The sequence below is a fragment of the Pelophylax lessonae genome (assembly GCF_965119305.1).
Source record: "Pelophylax lessonae genome assembly, chromosome: 5".
NCBI lineage: Eukaryota > Metazoa > Chordata > Amphibia > Anura > Ranidae > Pelophylax > Pelophylax lessonae.
This window is the reverse complement of record NC_138772.1, coordinates 498,695,257-498,713,450: the sequence shown is the minus strand read 5'-3', so window position 1 is coordinate 498,713,450 and position 18,194 is coordinate 498,695,257. Positions and strand designations below refer to the sequence as shown.

The window sequence follows — 18,194 nt, the reverse complement described above, 5'->3', positions numbered from 1 at the left end:
TCTACGGGATGGGGGAATTGTCCAATCCTGGATGAGATACACCCAGATTTAGGAGAGGGGTAAGATAGTTCCCCCAATCTGTATGGTCGCATGCAAGTTTATGAGGAATAGATTTATATTTAAGTAATGGAAGAGAGAACTCGCTGGAACACCAAACTAGAATGGGACTCTCATGAGCAGTAGCATGGTAATTATGTAATATACCTCTTGCACTTCTATCTAAATGTTTGTCTTATGTCTTTTCTCTTTCCTTGTTTGTATTTAGTAATATGTTGAAGCTCTCCTAATAATGTAACTATATGTAACTAGATAGATTGGTTTTTGTTAGACTTTCATTTTCATTTCATTTACCAAAACATTTCTGTTGTTGTGGTAAAGCTTTCACTCATGGTCAAAGAACTCTCATTTACCAAATCATTTTAGGAAAATATGAAAAAATACAATATATACTGTAGATTTGGGTAACAATGCCTCTCAAATTATGTATTTATTTTAGACAGTCCTGTAAAAAAGAGCCTCCTACCAGACAACCTAGTCAGTACCTGGATGTTAAATGCAGCAGCAGCTTCACAACCTGGTCCCGTACATACTCCCAGCCCACTCATTTAACAATGAATAAGTCATTATTTACTCTGCTTTCTCTCCCCTGCTGCCAAAAATTCTCTCTGTAGATGTAGAGCAGATGTGCACTGCACCAGAGCCTTATTGAAGCCTCTTGCTGTACAGGAGATGTCAGGGAATGACATCAAGTCTAACTCTTCCATCAGCTCCCCACAATTGTTAATTTTGTACCACTTGCCCCACCCTAGTAGATTGTAAGCTTTTTATAAGCAGGGCCCTCTTAACCCTCTTGTATTTTATTGTATTGTAACTGTACTGTCTCCCTTTAAATTGTAAAGCACTGTGCAAATCCTGTATAATAAAACATAAAATAAACTCAAGTATCTATATGCTAATAAAATACATGTATTGGTAATTCTGAACTAAACCTATTAAATGCACCAATTGTTTGCATGCCTAGATCTAATGGTCCAACACACACTTACGGTTTTCCCTTCTGGAGAAAGAAAGTCTGTGATTTCTGATAGGAATACCAGGTGAAGGAAGGTGACGAGCTACCATAGGCCACTTTTACCTGACAGTGGAAAGAAAGTCCTTTGTTAGAATTATATACATTTATCGGTACTGTGTTTATATAATTGACATTATAAAAGAAATACAAATAATGCTTTAGAAATGGAACATAAATGTATGCATCTGGGATTCTTGCTGTGGGTAGTTTTTGGCACTCAACAGGGCAGGATACTCCAATACTTTTAATGAAAAAGAAGGTAATTTAGGGGTTAGTGTAGGGTTAGAGTCAAAGGTTAGAATTTAGGTTTAAGATTAGGATTTTGGATGGGGGAGTTAAGGATTTAAGGGATAGGGGGTTTAGGTTAGGGTTCAGGGTTGGTGCGTACCCGACAAGGGGAGGACCTGGTAGGAAGTGCACGTGAGCCCAAGCTACAGCTGGCCGGCTAGCTTAGCCTGGCCCCCCCAGCGCCAACTCTACTTGGCAGAACTCTGGATATTGGTCGGGTCCAGCTAAGGATCACGGGTTGGGTGGAGCAGGTAGATCGAGCTGTAGTGGTGGGGATCGAAGAGGAGATCAGCAGTAGTGTGCTGGAGGAGATAGGATGAGTGAAGGCTTGGGTCCGCAGCTGATATTCCCCATAGCAAAGCAGTAGGACACTGGAGCTTTCCTGCTGTGCTGTATTGATGTGCTGCGGTTGACCTGTGGATCTCTAGCTGAGGGGATAAGAAAGGGAGTAATATGGGACTGACTCCCTCCTTTTGAATATCAAACTGAATGATTAAATACCTGGATAAGCTATACCTCCTATGTCTCCTGTGCCTCTCCTGCATTTCCTGTATCTCAAGCTCCAAATTGGACTGGGTCCCTATCAGAATTTAATAAATTACTGGACATTATAGAAGTGGAGTAGGAGTGGAGCTGTCTGAAGAAGGTGAGATCTTTTCATGCTGTCTTTTTCCTCCATGCTGTTTCTCTCAGACTGTAATTTATATGACTATATGATATATATGATACAAGATATTTGAAGTCGCATGAAGTTACATGAAGTTATATAAAGATTATTGTTCTCCTGTATGCCTCTTCATGCCCCCGGCATTGCTGTTAACTTTTGGGCCATCAAGGTATAAGTGGATGTTTTGCATGTACGCCCTAATGCTGTCTACCTTTGATGGTCAGTAGAGGCTGACGTAGGTAGTACAAATCTCCATGAACTAATCTTCTCATTTGAAACTTTTGAAACTAGACTATACCAACTTCGTAATAAATCTTGAATATTAAAAATAAAGAATCATGAGGGGTAGACCAGCAATAAGTGGCACGTTGGAAAAAGCACCAAAAATGAGTGGAAGTCCCAATACCATTAGGAAATTTATGGTCCAAGAGGAAAATACTGGAAAATCCTTGTCTGAGAAACTGCTTGGGGCCAGAGCAAAGCAAACTGTATCAAAAAAGGATCTAAATAGGACCTCTTTAGGTCCACCCTCAAGCCAATGGTAGAAGCCAATCTGTAGTGGAACAGAATACTGAGGACGGAATTGGATCAGACCTAGTCACTGAAGTATTACCAACAGATCACTCTCTTACAAAAGAAGAAATGGCCAATATGCTGGATGCATTGGAAACATCCTTGCATATAGATCTAACAGCAATAAGTAAGGATTTGAGCCATGTGTTTCTTCGAGTGGAAGATCTGGAAAGCTATTTAAGATCAATTAAAATCCTAAAGGGGGAAATGAAAGAATTAAAGTTGTAGAATAGAAACCTTGCTTATATGATAGAGGATCAGAAGAACAGGAGTAGGAGGAGAATTTGAGAATACAAGGTCTCCCAGAACAAGAAGAAGAAAATCTAACGAACAAAATGAGGGAAATTTTTAACCCATTATTGGGAAATTCAGAAGCTGATCGCATTAACTTAGAGAGAGTACATCAACTCAGGAGACCCAGAAATATCTCAGCGGAAACTTCCAGAGATATTATCATAAGGTTTCAAAATTACACAAATAAAGCCCTAATATAGACGAATATAAAAAAGAATCCACCTATTAAACTTGCAAATGAGAATATACAATTTTTCACTGACTTATCCCAGACTACATTGAGAAGGTGAACATTGAGACCACTGGTGGAATATATGCAGAAATAGGATATCCACTATTACTGGGAGTTCCCGGCCTATTTAATAGGCAGAAGAAAGGGAAGATCTGCGAGACTGAGATTTCTTGAGGAACTCCGAGACCTTTGGGGAAAATTGGATACACCCTTCCTGGAAATCCCAAATTGGTCTGAAGGAGGTGATAATAAGGAGATACATACAGAAGAACAGTGGCGTTTAGTCCCTAAGAAGAAGAAGAACTGATTTGCAAAATTCAACTACACTGCAATTAAGCTGAGGGGGTGAGGGGAATGGGAGGGGGTGATGGATGGTGGAGGTAGGCTGGACTAAGGGGGTTATTAAGAAGAAAACTGATTTGCTCTGATGCCCAGAGAGCCTCGGATCTCCCTGGATCATTGGGTTGAGGGACTCTTCACGGGTGCGCCTGCTGAGCACCACTCTGTAGGACAAGGGGAGAGATGGGGGGCACTTGAGGGATAGCCTCTTTTCTAATAGGTCAATAACATCAGGGGATAGGAGATAGGGGGGTGGTAGAGGAGGTGGAGGGGAAGGGGAGTAGAAATTTGGGAAGGAGTGGGGGAAAGGGGGGAGGGTAGTGAGGAAATTAGAAAAGGGAAGTCATTAGTCCTACTAAAGAAGATTATGTCTCTTTGTAAACTATTGGCCGATGCATACAGAAGTGCCCTAAAACAAATCTTTCCAGCAACTTTTCACTCAATTGGTTTGGATGGAGGTGGTGTGGAGGGAATTAAGTTAGAATGATAAGAATCAACAGTAGAATTTAAATTAGAATAAAATGAACTCCTAAAGATTCTACTATATAACATCAGGGGCCTAAACACTCCAACAAAGAGACTTAAATGGATGGAGGAATTGAGACGTGGTACTGTTAAAATTGCTTTTTTACAAAAGACCTATAGAGCACAGAGTACAAATGTAAAAATGTATTCACAACTATTTCCAAGCTGGTATTATGGAGACTCCCCCATAAAAAGAGGAAAAGGGGTAGCTGTAGGTTTCGCCAAAGATGTTAGATTCTCCCTAGAAGAGAGATTTGCAGGGGCTGGAATGCACGTTAGCTAATGTATATTGCCCTAATAAAAACCCAAAATAATTTTTAAAGAAAATATTAGATAAATTGTTCTATTTTAAAAAAGGCTATTTGATTTTGGCGGGGGAGTTTAATCTCTGTAGGAATCCTCTTCTTAATTGTACATCTGATGCATGGGTAAAGGATGGGATCCGGCTTAGGAAGGTTAGAGATAAACTCCACAAATGTCAATTGGTGGACACATGGAGAATTCAACACCCCGGAGAAAAGGGATTATACATGTTATTGCCCCGTGCACCGGACGTACTCAAGATTGGACTATATAATGTTGGATCATAGGTCGATAGAGACGATAAGTCATACATCAATCAAAATTGAGGAAAAACTTGCACATTATTTCTTAACAAACGAATCCCTGGAGGTATCCCAGGCAATAACCTGCGAGGCCTATAAAGCCTAAATGAGAGGAATTTTTATTTCAATAGGACATAGGAAAAAAAGAGAAAGAGCCCTAAAGATAAATAATCTGTTAGCTGAATTGCATGAGTTGGAACAAGAGCATAAATTGACTTTAAAAGCAGAAGTACAAAAGAATCTTGTACTAAAAAGAGATGAATTGAGATAACTGTTAGATGAGGAGACTAGGCGGCACTTTAACCACTTGCCGACCTCACAGGCAAAGCGTCGTAGGACTACGTCGCTAGCCTGTAAGGGTTTTGGGAGCGAGCGCGCGCCCCCGGAGGCGCGCTCCCGCTTGGTCACGGACCCCCCCACGCGTGTCATTCTTCCCTGTGTAAGAATGGAGATCATACGGTTCTGCTATGTAGGACCGTTGATCTCTGTTCTTACACCAGTAGCCACATTCAATCACAGTTAGAATCACACCTCTAGGGACACACTTAACCCCTCCCTCTCAAAAAAAGTTAACCCCTTCACTGCCAGTGTAATTTTACAGTAACAGTGCATATGCATAGCACTGATTACTGTAGTAATGTCACTGGTAACCCCAAAAGTGTCAAAAATGTCAGTCAAGGGTCCGATCTGTCTGCCGTAATGTCGCAGTCCCGCAAAAAAAAAATCGCAGATCGCCGCCATTACTCGTTAAAAAAGAAAATAGCCCTAAAAACCTTAATAGAGCAACATGATCTTACGATCAAACCATCAGATAAGGGCGGGAACATAGTCATACTCAGTAACTCCCAATATAGGGACATGTGTCTCCAAATCCTCAATAACAGGGAGTGGTACAGGCCTATTTTAAAAGGGGCCATCGATAGATCTAATTTAGAGTTCTATACCATGGTGGACCACGCCTATCTCTACAATACTATAGATAAGCCCACATGGGATTTTTTACGAACAAAATTTCCGGTGGTTCCCACCTTTTATAGCCTACCGAAGGTTCATAAACACCCTTCCAAACCCCCAGGACGCCCGATAGTGTCAGGATGTGGGAGCATATCGGAGAATCTAAGTAAGTTCATAGATTCAAAACTACGTCCTTTCGTACAGAGCCTACCCTCTTATGTTAGGGACACGATCCACTTACTCCAGATTCTTGATTCGATAGTGATTCCATCGGATGCCCTGTTGGTGGCTATCGATGTAGAAGCACTCTACAGCTCGATACCACACCAACAGGGCATCCAGGTAGTTCAAAAAATATTGTCTCAATTTGATAGACATCAAAGTGGCCTCAATGGGTTTCTCGTACAGGGCCTTAGATTTATACTCACCAATAATATCTTCTCTTTTGATGGTTCCCACTACCTCCAGGTGCAGGGGGTTGCGATGGGGACCGCGTGTGCCCCATCGTATGCCAACCTGTACCTGGGGGAGTGGGAACGTCAGTTGCTATCTGAGGACTCATCTACAGGCTGGACCAGGAACATCCTAACCTGGCACCGCTACATTGATGACATTCTAGTTATTTGGAGCGGCTCGTCTGAGGAACTCATTGAGGGGGTCACACACATGAATAACAACAACTTCAATTTGAAGTTCACTATGAATTATGACCCACACTCAATTAACTTTCTTGATATTACCATCAAGAAGGACGGTCTAGGAAACTTACAAACCACTTTATACCGCAAGCCCACATCCGCGAACACTATCTTACATGCGTCCAGTTCACACCCTGCACCACTTGTCAGATCTATACCTTTTAGTCAGTATCTGCGTATTCGCAGAAATTGCTCAAATGACACACAATTCAAAACTGAGGCCAACAACCTGAGGGCGCGTTTACGCGAAAGAGGTTATTCCAAAACTTGCCTCAAAAAAGCGTTCAACAGAGCAAACTCTTTTACGCGACAAGAACTGCTGTTTAAAAACAAGAAAAAAACCAAATCAGGCACTGTAGATGCGAATCTTCCTCGCATTATAATGCAATATTCGGAACAGCATCAACAAGTACTTAAAGCGATTCAAAAATATTGGCATATGTTGAGTTGCGACCCTAGTATCAGCCCACATATTACACAGAGACCGGCCATTACGTACCGTAGAACTAAAGCCTTGAAAGACTACCTCACACAGAGTGAATTTGTTGGCAAATACCGAAAAGACCCCTGTAAAAGATTCGGAACATTTACATGTGGAGGGTGCAATTACTGCCAGTATATCAATAGAGACTCTAATATTCGTCTCCCCAAAGGTAAGACATTTAAGGCACATCACTTTGTTAATTGCAAAACGGCAGGGGTGGTGTACTTACTCTCCTGTCCATGTGGGTCCTACTATGTAGGGAAAACCCAGCTGCCCTTTCACAAACGTATTTATCGACATGTATCAAGTATGCAAAAACGTGATCCGGATCTGCCACTTGGCAGACATGTACGAGATATGCATACAGGTATTCCTCCGGTTCCAAAGTTTCTCGCTCTGGATAGGGTCCACCCCAGTCCCCGCGGTGGGGACTGGAATAAGACCCTTCTACAGCGGGGAACTCGTTGGATCCTGGACTTAAATGCCACCACAGCCCCGGGCCTGAACGACGTGATCAGTTTCAGGCCATTTCTGGAGGGCTTTTCTTCGGGTGGCTGGGAACAATGATCATGACTATACTTCCAACTAAGAGGAAGTACACAAAAAAACCCCCAAAAAATCTCCCCTCTCCCCCCCTTTCACATTCCCTCTAAAATAGGCTGTACTGCCCATTAGATTGCCCATGTAGATGCTCTGGGGCAGAGTTTAACATCATTATACAACTCGGTGGGGTTAAAGGTCGGTTCTATGACACAATATTTATGTTCAGAACTTCTTATTAAGATAGCCTGACATTATTATGATACCTATATTGTACATCTTATCCTGTGTGATAATGGCTTATCCAAAATTTCTATCATATATTTTATATGTACTATAATATAATATATTCATACAATATGCTATGTATTTTCTGTGCAACAACTGACATGATTTGACTTAATTATATGCAGGGTTTAGTACTATCCTATACGACGGTCTTATGGTCCCTTCTGGCTAATATATGGTGGAAAAACATGCTCTCGGTTATGTATATAAGCTTTGTGTAGTTTCTGTACATTGGCTGTAACATGTAATTGAGAGACCAATACTGTGCCACCGCGATGGACAAGTACATTATTTTTTACATTTTTTCGTCTGGGGTTCCTTCCTCCCTGCCCACCTATGTCCTTCTCTTTTCCTCTGTTTCCTTTTCTCTTTCCCCCTTTTTTTCTTTCTTCTTCCCCTTTTCTTCCTTTTCTTTCCTTCTTTCTATCTCCTTTCTCTTCTCCCATATTCTTCCTGCTTATTCCTCTGTGTTCACCAGCGCTTCGCTGGCTTTATTCCTACTGCCTTGTTGGTTGCAGGCTCCCCCGGCGCGGGTAGGGGGCGCTAGTCGTTCTGGCTCCCCGCTTACTCCAGCTCTCTTCCTGAGTAGCTGGTTTCCCGCGTCGGTGCCCGTGGAACGCGGACCCGGCCTCTCCTTCCGGGATGGGCGGGGCCCGCGCTCTCCGGGCGGATGACCAGATAGGCTCTCAGGACCGCTCGCATTGACGTCATGCGTCGCCACTGCGCAGGCGCTGGCGTCATGCGAGGATCTTTAAATAGTCTGGGCTTCTGACTATCCGCAGAGGATGCCAAGCCCATGAACACCCAGGGACAGTAAGTACTAGATCTCTCTCTACTGCATGTCATTGGTTCACTAACCTGGCTTCTTATCACTATGGCTCTTATTGTACTTTTGCATGCTTTCGACCTGCACCATTTGTCTTATGTCCTGTATTACTATTCAGTATGTAATTCCCCATTCACCATACTATCCCCCCTTTTTTTCTGGCATTCTCTTTACACACTTTTCCTTCTCAATACTTACAATTTATCACTCTTTTCCTCATATCATCACACAGTTATGTGGCATGCGTCACCTGCAGGTGTAGGGGGCCATGTATGCACACTGCCTGGGATTTAAACCTGGATTGCCCACGTTTATTTGACCATATGTTTATGGCATACATTAATGTGGACAGCTTGAGTTAATTTTCTCTTTGACTACCTGCAAGTCATATCAGTGTGACAATACAGCACACTGTTATGCTGCACATTATGAACGAATTCAGGCACTTGCACGTCCATGCCCTCCATTATGCGCATGTCATATGCATTTGAATCCCATGCACTTTGTTTGCACTTCAATCTTTGGTTGCACTATTATGTGTTGTGTATGGTTCTCTTGGTTTCTTTGCATGAACCTGGGATGTTGATTTCACTACACCTACCTCTTTTTCTCTTACTTGCACTTTTGCAATTTATTGGGGCTCTAATAGCCTCTATACCCCCCCTTGATATCTTTCAGACCACCTTCACAATGCTGACCACGCCAACATAAGATCTATATCATATCTACTTTATTTGACCCTTTGGTCACATTCACTTCATATACTCAATGTAAATATCTTCATGGTCTCTAAAGGGGTCCAAGACAAATTCACAGGGAATTATTATTCCTAGCTATTCCAACTTTGGTGTTGTACTTTTATATTCTTTGCATTAGGTATCACAAATGTTTATACCCTTCTACATGTGAGCGGTCCATGTCGAGCCACTACTGACTGGTCATCGTGGTGCCCTGTCGATCCCTCCGGGCAGCTACTGCTACTATACTCTTGATACTCTCACGGAGTTCTATGCCCTGTACGGGCTTTGGGAAAACTTGGGCATCCCTCCACACGGTAGCAATACCGTTTTTATCCGACAGACCGATCCAATCCACTGGTTGGACACAAAGGGTAGGTCGATCCTCATAGAGCTGATATTAGAAGACAGAGTTTACAATTGTCGGCCTGTGTATATATAGTTGTACAAATGTCTGTTTGAAAGTATATCGAAGCAATTTTGTTTTCCTAGATACACTAGGCGATATGCAACTACACAGATATCTGTTTTACAATTTACTAAATCGCCTTACTTTTCTAGATACACTAGGTGCTCTATCTGGTAACTTTGGGTGACCCCTGAGGAAGGGCTTCCACGCCCGAAACGCGTAGGGTCGGTTCCGGTTCCACGATTGCCCTATGTACCTGAGTGTCCACATCTTGGTTCGGTATTCGGTCTGTCAAATGCATGCAATTTTAATGCCCTGTATGTGTATTTGTGTTTCTCTTAACATTGTGTTTTCACTACATGTCCCTTTGTATCAATAAAGTTATTTTTTACATAGTATACATTGTCCAGCGGCATTTATAGTCCCATACCACTAAGGGGAACTCTTTTTGTATATACTGATCAGGGATGATGGCCGCTGTCACTGGGCACCGAGCATGAGAATACTTTCTATCGTTAAAAAAAAAAACAACAAAAATGACAAAAATCTTTCCCTTAGTTAGTAAACGCAATAACTTTTGCGCAAACCAATCAAAATACGCTTTTTGCCATTTTTTTACCAAACATATGTAGCATAAAACAAATTGGCCTAAAATGTTAAAAAATTTAGATTTTTACATTTTTTTGGGGGAATTTCATATAAAAAATGTGAAAAATATTGTTATTTTTGCAAAATTGACGCTCTTTTTTTTGTTTATAGCGCATGATCAAAAAATTGCACAGGTGATCAAATACCACCAAAAGAAAGCTCTGTTTGTGGGAAAAAAGGACGTCAAATTTGTTTAGGTACAGCGTCGTACGACCGCGCAATTGTCCGTTAAAGTCACGCAGTGCCGAATCGCAAAATAGGCCCTGGTCAGGAAGGGGGTAAAATCTTCCGGGGCTTAAGTGGTTAATAAGTTGTCTAAGGAGAGATATAAATGGGGGAACAAACCTGGGAAACATCTATCCAGCTTGTTAAAGAGTAAAAAATCAAATAATTATACAGAGAAAATAAAGAACAGAAAAGGAGAGAGTTTTCTCCACTACGGAAATAGCAAGCATTTTTCAACAATATTATAAGAACATTTATTTGGTTAGACAAATAGATAGGCCTGATATAGAACAATCTAGAAAACAAAAAACTATTAAATATTCACAAGATTCAATGCTCCCCAGGGTTGAAAAAGAAAAATTGTTAACTCTCACAGGAGGAAATAATTGAGGCTTTAAAAAATTCCCCTTTAGGGAAAAGCCCTGGCCCAGATGGTTTTTACAACTAGATATTACAGGAGATTTAAGGAAATTCTAGTACCTAAATTCTGTGTATATATGAATGAAACTGGAGAGGGGGGAACCCTAGGAAACGATTTGCTACGGGCTCGCATAACGATCATTCCTAAAGAGGGGAAAGATGCCACTTTGTGTTCTAGTTATAGGCCAATATCCTTGCTGAATACAGATATAAAATTACTAGCAGCCCGCCTGAATAATCTGATGGGGGAATGGATCCACCCAGATCAAACAGGATTTGTCCCAGGGAGATAGGGAAAAGATAATGGGATAAGAACACAATTAATATATAGACCTCAAATGCGAGAAGCCCCGACTCTTCTACTGTCCATTGATGCAGAAAAAGCATTTGATAGAGTATACTGGGACTTCGTGTTTGAAACATTAAATAATTTGGGGGTGGGCCCTAGGATGATCCGGTGGATAGGAGCATTATATAAAAACCAGACGGCCTTGGTAAAAGTAAATGGCAATTCATCACAGAGGTTCAAGATGTGTAACGGGACAAGACAGGGGTGTCCTCTGCCCCCCCTGTTGTTTGTCCTGTCATTAGCGGAACATGCCGTTGGAGGAACATAAAATCGCAGCTTACGTGGACGAACTTTTGTTTTATATAAGTAACCCCAGAATGATTCTCCCTAATATCATTAAAGAAATTAGAAGATTTGGAGATTCGTCAAATTTCAAGATACATCCAATAAAATCTGAAATCTGGAATTTTGGATTAAATAAAAAAAGAAGAACAGGCATTACAAAATGAGTTCCCATTTACTCGGTCGAAATTTAAATTAAAATATTTGGGTATAAATATAACATCATTACCAGGAAATCTCTATCCGGCTAACTACATTCCTATGTTGGAAGAAATAAAGTCTAGTTTTTGGGAAATCTTGAGACGACCACTATCATGGCTGGGCAGAATTAATATGCTTAAAGTGACAATTTTATCTAAAATTTTGTATAGATTCCAAATGCTCCCAATAGCTATTCCACCTGCTTATTTTAAAACAATAAAAACAATGATTTCTAGATTTATATGGCAGGGGAAAAAACAGAGGGTGCGATGGATGACTCTCAGCAGAAATAAAGTGACAGGGGGTTTAGGAGTACCGGGCATTAAAAGATATTATATAGCAGCTATATTGTCATGGATGATTAAATGGACAAAAACTGATTTAAAAATAAAATTTTTACCTGGGCTAGAGAAACAATTGGGGAGGGGTAGGTGATTCGCGAATATAAGATATAATTCACAAGGGGAAGATTAGGACACATCAGGATTTGAACACTTTGAGGAAGTTGACACTGAATGAATGGAATAATAGGCAGTTAGCACATTTTATTGGAACTTTGCCCCACCCTCTTAGGTTGGAAAAAGAGTTGAACCCTATGGAAAAACTCTGTAACCCGTTAACGAAGGTTGGACATGGTATGTCTCTCGTATATAGGATGTTAACTGACCTTGAGGGTGAGGGGAAACCTCCTTTCATTGAAAATTGGGAGAAAGAAATAGGAATTAGATAAGAGCAAAATGAGGAAAAAAATGTACTTAGAGCTGCCCACTGCACCGCTAGTGACATGAACAATATTGAGTTGAGCTATAATTGTTTGGCAAGATGGTACACCATGCCAATCAGGGTTCATCGTTACTTTCCTGAGAGATCCAATCACTGCTGGAGGGGATGCCAGGTTGAAGGATCAATGTTTCATATATGGTGGTAATGCCCAAAGATCCGCATATTCTGGTTAGGAATACAATGTTCGATTAATCAGATGACAGGGGTAGAAGTGGCAGATGATCCATGGGTCTGCCTAATCCAAAAAAATTAAACTATCATTAAAACTTACTATACGCCGCGAAAGGGACAATACCAAACAGATGTCTGGAAACAGAAGCTCCTACCAAGAGGGAATGGTGTGGGAGAGTGGAATATATACACAATATGGAACTTATGTGTAGTAGGGATGAAGAACAATCTGATGATTTCTTGAAAAAATGGAAAAAATGGAAAGATTTTAAAACCCCTAGGAATTATATACAAATTTGGGGGAATTGAAATTGAATTAGAGCAGTTAGTACCATGTTGATGAAAGAAGCTATAGGGAGAGTAGAGGAATTGAGGTAGGACTTTTGTAAGTTTGTATTAAACTTCAGGGGTTTCTGGGGGGGGGGGGGTAGGGGGAGGGACACTAGCAGGGATATGGCATTATGAATATATGTTGCTTTCCCTTTTTTCGATTGTGTTTCTATAATTATGAAATCAATAAAAATTTTAATTTTTAAATTTAAAAAAAAAAAAAAAAAAAGGTTAAGGTTCAGGGTTAAGTGGTAAATGTGAGTCTTAAGAGTTAAAGTGGAACTTTACCCATAATAACTTGATAAAAAAAGAATGTTCTTTAGCAAGGAGCATAAACTCCACATTAGTATTTATGCTATGAATCGCCTCCTGCACAGCGATAAATCCTTAGGCCGTCAGCAGATTGGCCTATAGTGGCTATGATTTTTGGCACTATTCCAAAAATGGAGAGCAACTGACCATGTGCAGAGAGAGTATATTACTGGATTTAAACAGTATAGGCACTTATTTTTAATGTTTTACATAGCTATACCTGCAAAAGGGGCCAGCCTATCATGATCAAGTAAGGTCCTTATTTTCTGACTAACGTTCCACTTTAAAATGTTTGTATAGGCCTTTTTTGGAATTTAGGAAAGAGCAGTAAGAATAAAAAATTCCTGTCAACATTGCATTGTTTTCTGTGCATCTTCTGGGTAAATTACTCCTATCTATCAGGTCCTGATGACTAGGGTTGAGCGGACACCTAGATGTCCGTGTTCGACGGGTTCGGCCGAACTTTAAAAAAAAGTCCGGGTCCGGGTCCGTGTCCAGGACTTTTACCGAACTTTTCCCGGACACCGAACCCCATTGAAGTCAATGGGGACCCGAACTTTAAGGCACTAAAATGGCTCTAAAACACCAATGGAAAGGGCTAGAGTGCTGCAAATGGCAGCAAAACGTAGTTAAGAGCATGGCAAGTGCTCTGCAAACAAATGTGGATAGGTAAATAACTTAAAACAACAAAAAAAAACAGAAAAATAAAACAATGTTCTTCATCTCTGAAGGACGAGGCCCATATGGAGTAGGAGGGAGGTAGAGGTGGTGGTGGATGTGGCGGTGTCATAGGCGTGCGCACAGGGTGTGCCTGGTGTACCTGGGCACACCCTAATCACCTAGGGCACATAGCATTATCGCTCTGTTTGCCAGTGAGGAGATGGGAAAGATCTCCCTCGCACCTGCTCTGCTCTATTTCTCTTTGCCAGCAGGGAGAGTAATGTATCGGGGCCATGTACATGTAGGCAAACACATGCATGTGTATTTCAACTTTGGGGTGCACACCCTAATGCAATAGGCTGCGCACACCTATGGGCGGTGTAGGTGGAAGCGGCGGTGGAGGAGGACCAGGGCCGGATTAAGAGCATCATGGTCTTGGTGCTGAGGATTTTGAAGGGCCTTAAGGGCCGTGCCTTGGCATGCACCCAGAGGAGGAAGGGTGCAGCCATGCATGCCTAATTCAACATGGGATGCTGTCTCTGAAGCCCATAAACACATCCATGCATCGGCAACTGTCCCTCCTTGTCCGGCCTTCGCGCTGTGTGGGGAGGTTCTGAGGGTGCTGCCTGGGGAAGCGAGCATAGAAGCCAGACTTCTGTGTTTACAAGTGACAGAAGAGCGGTCACAGTGAATATGGCCAACCCGGGGCCTATATAAAAGGTAGGGGCCTGCATGGAGCTGCAGCTCCAATAGCCCCTACGTTAATCTGGCCCTGAGGAGGAGGACGAGGTAGCCAACACTGCTTCTTTTCACAAATTTTAAATGAGGGTACACCCCAAAAGAGTGAGAAAGAGCAAAAATGGAACAATGGCTGGGTAAGGTCGGTATCCATTGCTATTCTGCACAAGGTACGGAAAAGTCCCGTGGGATCCATGCCTGGTTCATTTTAATGAACGTGAGCTTGTCCACATTGTCTCTGGACAGGCGGCTGCGCTTGTCTGTTATAACACCCCCAGCCGTGCTAAATACCCGTTCAGATAATACACTGGCTGCAGGGCACGCCAGCACCTCCAAGGCGTAAAGGGCAAGCTCAGGCCATGTGCCCAATTTGGAGACCCAGAAGTTGAAGGGAGCAGACCCCTCATTCACTACATGTAGGCGTGTGCACACATACTGCTCCACCATGTTGGTAAAATGCTGCCTCCTGCTAAGACGTTCCATCTGAGCTGCTGGTGCTGCTGTTTGTTGTGGCATGCTGACAAAGCTTTTCCACATTTCGGCCATGCTAACCCTGCCTTCTGAGGTGCTGGCGGTGCCCTGGTTGAGTTGGCGACCTCCTCCTCCTCCTCCTCTGCCTTGTGCTTCCACTGTGGCCCCGCTGTCAGATGGGAATGCCAGCAGCATGGCGTCTACCAGCGTGCGCTTGTACTCGCGCATCTTGCGATCGCGCTCCAGTGAGTGAATTAAGGACGGTACGTTGTCCTTGTAACGGGGATCCAGCAGCGTGGCCACCCAGTAATCAGCACAAGTTAGAATGTGGGCAACTCGGCGGTCGTTGTGGAGACACTGCAGCATGTAATCGCTCATGTGTGCCAGGCTGCCCAGGAGCATATTTCTGAAATTTAAGATCTTGCCCTAGAAAGGTCTTTATTGAATAGCGGAACAAAAGAACAACAGTTTTGCACGGGTGTATCTCACAGTCAAATATGCAAACTATGCCGCAATTTAATGTTTTTTACACCAAAAGGGTGTGTATTGAATAGCGGAATAGGATAAAAAACTGTGTATCTCACACGTACAAACACAGACTAGGCCCGATTAAATTTTTTCCTACCCTAAAGGGAGGATGAGGAAGAGGAGTATGGAACAGGCAGCACCCTCAAATCTTCAGAAGTATGAGATGAACCCCAAAAACTTGGAAAGGTGGATCTCACACGTACCGACACAGACTATTCCGCAATTTAATTGAGCCCCAAAGGTTTTTATTGAATAGCGGAATAGGAAATATGATCAAAAAAAAGTGTATGTTTTTCACACGTACAGAAGCACACTAGGCCCCAATTACTATTGTTTGTACACCTAAAAGGATGGATGAGGAGGAGGAGGAGTATAGAACAGGCAGCACCCTCAAAGCTTCAGAAGTATGAGATTGTGTTCACTGTACCCCACAAAGATTGTGTTCACTGTACCCCACAAAGATTGTGTTCACTGCACCCCAAAAGGATTGTCTTCTCTGCACCCCACAAAGATTGTGTTCACTGTACCCCACAAAGGTTTTGTTCACTGCACCCCACAAAGATTGTGTTCACTGTACCCCACAAAGGTTTTGTTCACTGCACCCCACAAAGATTGTGTTCACTGTACCCCACAAAGATTGTGTTCACTGTACCCCACAAAGGTTTTGTTCACTGCACCCCACAAAGATTGTGTTCACTGTACCCCACAAAGGTTGTGTTCACTGCACCCCACAAAGATTGTGTTCACTGCACCCCACAAAGATTGTGTTCACTGTACCCCACAAAGGTTTTGTTCACTGTACCCCACAAAGGTTTTGTTCACTGCACCCCACAAAGATTGTGTTCACTGTACCCCACAAAGATTGTGTTCACTGCACTCCAAAAGGATTGTCTTCACTGCACCCCACAAAGATTGTGTTCACTGTACCCCACAAAGGTTTTGTTCACTGCACCCCACAAAGATTGTGTTCACTGTACCCCACAAAGGTTTTGTTCACTGCACCCCACAAAGATTGTGTTCACTGTACCCCCCAAAGATTTTGTTCACTGCACCCCACAAGGATTGTCTTCACTGCACCCCACAAGGATTGTGTTCACTGTACCCCACAAAGATTGTGTTCACTGTACCCCACAAAGGTTTTGTTCACTGCACCCCACAAAGATTGTGTTCACTGTACCCCACAAAGGTTGTGTTCACTGCACCCCACAAAGATTGTGTTCACTGCACCCCACAAAGATTGTGTTCACTGTACCCCACAAAGGTTTTGTTCACTGTACCCCACAAAGGTTTTGTTCACTGCACCCCACAAAGATTGTGTTCACTGTACCCCCCAAAGATTTTGTTCACTGCACCCCACAAGGATTGTCTTCACTGCACCCCACAAGGATTGTCTTCACTGTACCCCACAAAGATTGTGTTCACTGTACCCCACAAAGGTTTTGTTCACTGCACCCCACAAAGATTGTGTTCACTGTACCCCACAAAGGTTGTGTTCACTGCACCCCACAAAGATTGTGTTCACTGCACCCCACAAAGATTGTGTTCACTGTACCCCACAAAGGTTTTGTTCACTGTACCCCACAAAGGTTTTGTTCACTGCACCCCACAAAGATTGTGTTCACTGTACCCCACAAAGATTGTGTTCACTGCACTCCAAAAGGATTGTCTTCACTGCACCCCACAAAGATTGTGTTCACTGTACCCCACAAAGGTTTTGTTCACTGCACCCCACAAAGATTGTGTTCACTGTACCCCACAAAGGTTTTGTTCACTGCACCCCACAAAGATTGTGTTCACTGTACCCCCCAAAGATTTTGTTCACTGCACCCCACAAGGATTGTCTTCACTGCACCCCACAAGGATTGTCTTCACTGCACCCCACAAAGATTGTGTTCACTGTACCCCACAAAGATTTTGTTCACTGCACCCCACAAAGATTGTGTTCACTGTACCCCACAAAGATTTTGTTCACTGCACTCCAAAAGGATTGTCTTCACTGCACCCCACAAAGATTGTGTTCACTGTACCCCACAAAGGTTTTGTTCACTGCACCCCACAAAGATTGTGTTCACTGTACCCCACAAAGGTTTTGTTCACTGCACCCCACAAAGATTGTGTTCACTGTACCCCCCAAAGATTTTGTTCACTGCACCCCACAAGGATTGTCTTCACTGCACCCCACAAAGATTGTCTTCACTGCACCCCACAAGGATTGTCTTCACTGCACCCCACAAAGATTGTGTTCACTGCACCCCACAAAGATTGTGTTCACTGTACCCCCCCAAAGATTTTGTTCACTGCACCCCACAAGGATTGTCTTCTCTGCACCCCACAAAGATTGTTCACTGTACCCCCCAAAGATTTTGTTCACTGCACCCCACAAGGATTGTCTTCACTGCACCCCACAAGGATTGTCTTCACTGCACCCCACAAAGATTGTGTTCACTGTACCCCCACAAAGGTTTTGTTCACTGCACCCCACAAAGATTTTGTTCACTGCACTCCAAAAGGATTGTGTTCACTGCACCCCAAAAAGATTGTGTTC

General features: G+C 42.7%; 1 protein-coding gene across 1 annotated transcript in view; it reads right to left on the bottom strand.

Moving 5' to 3' along the window:
• The window catches only part of LOC309556569 (fibrocystin-L-like), a gene marked incomplete at both ends in the record, with an annotated part of 290,856 nt that overhangs the window by 250,803 nt on the left and 21,859 nt on the right, over positions 1-18,194 (bottom strand). Inside the window, one exon of the mRNA XM_082259013.1 lies at positions 1,047-1,135. Coding sequence (XP_082115139.1) covers positions 1,047-1,135 — 89 coding nt within the window. The remainder of the gene's footprint in view (positions 1-1,046; positions 1,136-18,194) is intronic.